We start from the raw sequence: 3,814 nt of genomic DNA on the forward strand, positions 1-3,814 counted from the left end.
CAACCTATATGATTAACTACTACTACAACTTTCAACTACGACCTTTATAGCTAACTTACGCTACTGCAGTCCCCAACTACAACTTATGTAACCAACTAACGATATTGCAATCACTTACTATTGCCTATGTGGTCAACTACTACTGCAGATTTCAACTACGACTTCTATGACCAACTGACATTATTGTAGTCACCAACTACAACCTATGTAGTCAACTGACAATATAACACATCAATTGTGACATATATGTTTAACTACTGCAATAAAATTTGTCTACGGTCTCTATGACCAACTGACGCAATTGCAGTTACCAACTACGATTTATGTGGTCAACTGATGTTATTGTAATAACCAATTATGACCAATGTGGCTAACTAACGATAGTGCATTCATCAATTATAAGCTTCCAACTAAAGTCTTTGTTCCCAATGAACACTATTGGGGTTACCAACTATGGTCTATGTGGCTAACTTAGGATATTACAACTTTCAATTATGACCTTTGTGGCCAACTACTATCTGCGCAACAACTAACTATAGACTTTGTAGTTGCTCCATGGCTAATTGTTACTATTTTAGCCAAAGACTATCACCTTCATGATCAAATACATTTGTGTTAGCCCAATTGCAGCTATTATAGTTGGACTACTATTATGAATTGGTGATATCGAGATTATAATTTTATTTTCTATGATTTATGGGAAGTTTAAGCCTATATACTTACAACCAAATAGTGAATTACTTTGATAATTTTTTTTCTAGAGTTTTTACCATTAAAAAATCAGATGTTTCCTCCTATTAATTTTTTATTATCTGTGTTTATACTAAATCTTGTGGAGTGCTACTCTATTGCGGTGAATTTTCCAGCATACACGCAGGATCAACTTTCAAGTTCGGATAAAATGGCATAAAGGTAAAGTTTAGATTTTCGATATGTAAATATACAGGAATTGTGTGGGATGTACATAAAATCTTCCTAAAAAACATCCACTACCAAACCCACCCCTACCACGCTTCCAGAATTCTCCGTTCTATCCGCATCCCGACCTAATCACTCGTCTTTCAACCATGAACTCCATCTCCTTCCAATTCTCTTCCTCCTCTTTCTATCACTTATCTCAAAACGATCAAATCATTCCTCCCTTCCACCCCCAAACCACTTCCATACCCATCGACTTCCCCTCAAACCAAGCCCCAATTCGCATCCCCGTAGTTCTCCCCATCTCCTACACCTCCGCCGCCGCCACCAAAATTCAATCCGCCTACCGTCGGCATCTCGTCCGCCGCCAGATCGACCGGATCCGGTGCGCTGCAGCCGAAGCCGACCGGCTTGAACGTCTGATTCGGCGGCAGGATACCGTGCGGCGGCGGGCCCCCGCCGCCCCCCCCCGCCGCAACCCTAGGGAGCGATTGCGGATCTCAGAGGAGCTCATGGCGGCGCTTCTCCGCCTTGATGGTGTGCCGGGATTTTATGCGCCAGTGCGCGAGATACGGAGGGCTGTTAGCCGCCGGATCGTGGGGTTGCAGGAACTGTTGGATGCTATCGCCGATGAGCCGGAGGTGGGAGAGGTGGGAGGGATTCCGTCGAGTCTGGAGGAGATCGTGTGGGGGGCTTGGGAAGAGCAATGGGTTTAGTGGAGAAATTGGCGAAGAGGAATTTTGTTGGTACTGTCATGGTCTTTTGTTAGGTTTATCGGATAAAAAAAGTACGTGAGTCCCTATCGATGTGTTTTGTAGGCGTGTGGGTTGAAATTTCGTTAACAGGTAAAGCTAATATGTACGTTACAATTAACTAATTGTTGCGTGAGGGCTAGGGTTATAAACTAGATGTTGTTTTGCGAATAAATTAATTATGATTTCTTAGATTGCGATGAGTATAGCGATTTACATACATATCACCCAATTCTTTATATATTATCTATACCATTCAAATTTTTCATATCACCAATAATATCACTATTTTGACTTAAAAAAATCAAATGCACCTTTTTCATGTATGAGGAAGGTGATTGTGACGTTAAAAATCTATTAAAATTTACGGCTATTATTTATCAGGTTTAATTAAAAGAATTATTGTTGAGCTAAAATTTAAATATTTTAGGCATGCACAATTGCGTTTCAACTGTTCCTGCAAAATCTAACAACAGTTAACTCCCCTACTCATGCTGCTAGTTCTTCGTTGGCAACGCTTTTACTTTGTCTAAAAGGAAAATTGGGATAATTCCCACATTTTCGTCACTTCAACCACCCAAAATCGCAGAAACTCTAATATTTCGTTGCTTTCGCCTGGAACGAAATCGCATGTATTCACTCCACCTTCCCTCTTCTTCAATTTCGTAGAAATCATAAGGTCACGACATGCAAAGATCTTCAAAACTCTCATCGTCTGCTTTGCTTCTTGCTCGACCAAGCCAAAGCCCTAGTCTGATTCTCTCTATTTCGCACGCAAAGCGGCGTCATAATTCCTTCCACCTCGAGTCCTCCTTTTCTTCTTTCATCGCCTTGTTGATATCTGAACGATCCCTACAGAAAAGCACAAATTTTGCATTTGAAGCCCACTCGCAGACTGGCCTTGTTCTTCGAGCCCGTTTGGGCAGCTTATAAGTGCAATCAAAACGCCGCCGTACCGTTTGGTTGATGCGTTTCGCCAGCTCATCCGAAACAACGTTTCGGTTTTTACACTAAACACAGGTCGCGGGCTACGTTTCAGGATAAACAGCTTATCCTGAAACACACAAGCTGCCCCAAACACGCCGTTCTTTTGTGCAACTTCTATCGATCCCCTCTACAGTACACAGAGAAGGCCACGTGAAGCCCCCTTTTCTCCACTTGCCCCAGTCAAAGTCTGTTGAGCCCGGCCCACCAGTCAAGCCTTCCACAATTTAGAAAATAGAAAAAAAAACAAAGAATAAAAAAATTTTGTATTTTTTTGGTTACTTCACCCCCCTTGATTGTCTCGTTGCCATCAACTCTATCAAAACACGCCAATGTGCAACAAAATGGGTGTGGGAGGGTAGTTTTTAAAATATCCATTAATTATCACCACAGAGCCACTCCAGCACGCATGTAAATGCAAATGAGAACAATCACACACAAGAGTGGTGAGGGAGTGGATGCAGTGACTCAAGAATGGATGTTTCGTAGAGACAGTAGCCCATAAAAATAGGTGTGGCCTGGATGCAGTGACCCGGGAGGGGTGGGCATGTCGGGAAGGCAACAACCTAAAGGAATGAGTGTGTCATAGAGGCAGTGACCCGAAAAGATTGGCATGTCGTAAAGGCATCGACCCGAAGAATGGGTGTACTGTTGAGGCAGTGACTTGAAAGGGTATGTGTTTCGTGGATGTAGCGACCTGAAAAGGTGGGGCGTGTCATGGAGGCAACAACTCAATGAATGGGTGTGTCGTGGAGTCAGCAACCCAAAAGTGTGGGTGTGTCGTGGAGGTGACAACCTGAAAGAGTGGACATTTTGTTGAGACAGCGGCTCGAAGGATGGATGTGTCTTGAAGGCAGTGACACAAAAGGGTGAGTGTTTCGTGGATGCAGTGAACCGAAATGGTGGCTGTGTCGTGGTGGCAGAGACCCGAAAGGGTGGGCATGTTGTGGAGGCAACAAACCAAATGATGGATTTGTTGTGGAGGCAGTGACCCGAATAGGTGGGCGCATTGTGGAGGCAGTGGCCCGAAATGGTGGGCGTGTCATGGAGGCAGTGACCCAAGAAATGTGCCTACAATGGTCTGGAGCGGTGTTGTAGGGAGTTTGGTACGTAATCTTCGTTTGAGGGAATTAGACAACAAATTGACTCAATGGCAAACT

General features: G+C 43.6%; 1 protein-coding gene across 1 annotated transcript; it reads left to right on the plus strand.

Moving 5' to 3' along the window:
- Nucleotides 1-1,067: 1,067 nt before the first annotated feature.
- Nucleotides 1,068-1,634, plus strand: LOC110027280 (BAG family molecular chaperone regulator 5, mitochondrial-like). Its single transcript, XM_020728633.1, has one exon. The coding sequence runs from the start codon at nucleotides 1,068-1,070 to the stop codon at nucleotides 1,632-1,634; it is 567 nt and encodes a 188-aa protein (XP_020584292.1).
- The last annotated feature ends 2,180 nt before the right edge of the window (nucleotides 1,635-3,814 follow it).

The sequence above is a fragment of the Phalaenopsis equestris genome, unplaced genomic scaffold (assembly GCF_001263595.1).
Source record: "Phalaenopsis equestris unplaced genomic scaffold, ASM126359v1 Scaffold000422, whole genome shotgun sequence".
Classification (NCBI taxonomy): Eukaryota; Viridiplantae; Streptophyta; class Magnoliopsida; order Asparagales; family Orchidaceae; genus Phalaenopsis; species Phalaenopsis equestris.

Bases quoted from the DNA above. Each gene is read 5' to 3' on its own strand.
- LOC110027280 (XM_020728633.1), top strand. From the start codon at position 1,068: ATGAACTCCATCTCCTTCCAATTCTCTTCCTCCTCTTTCTATCACTTA.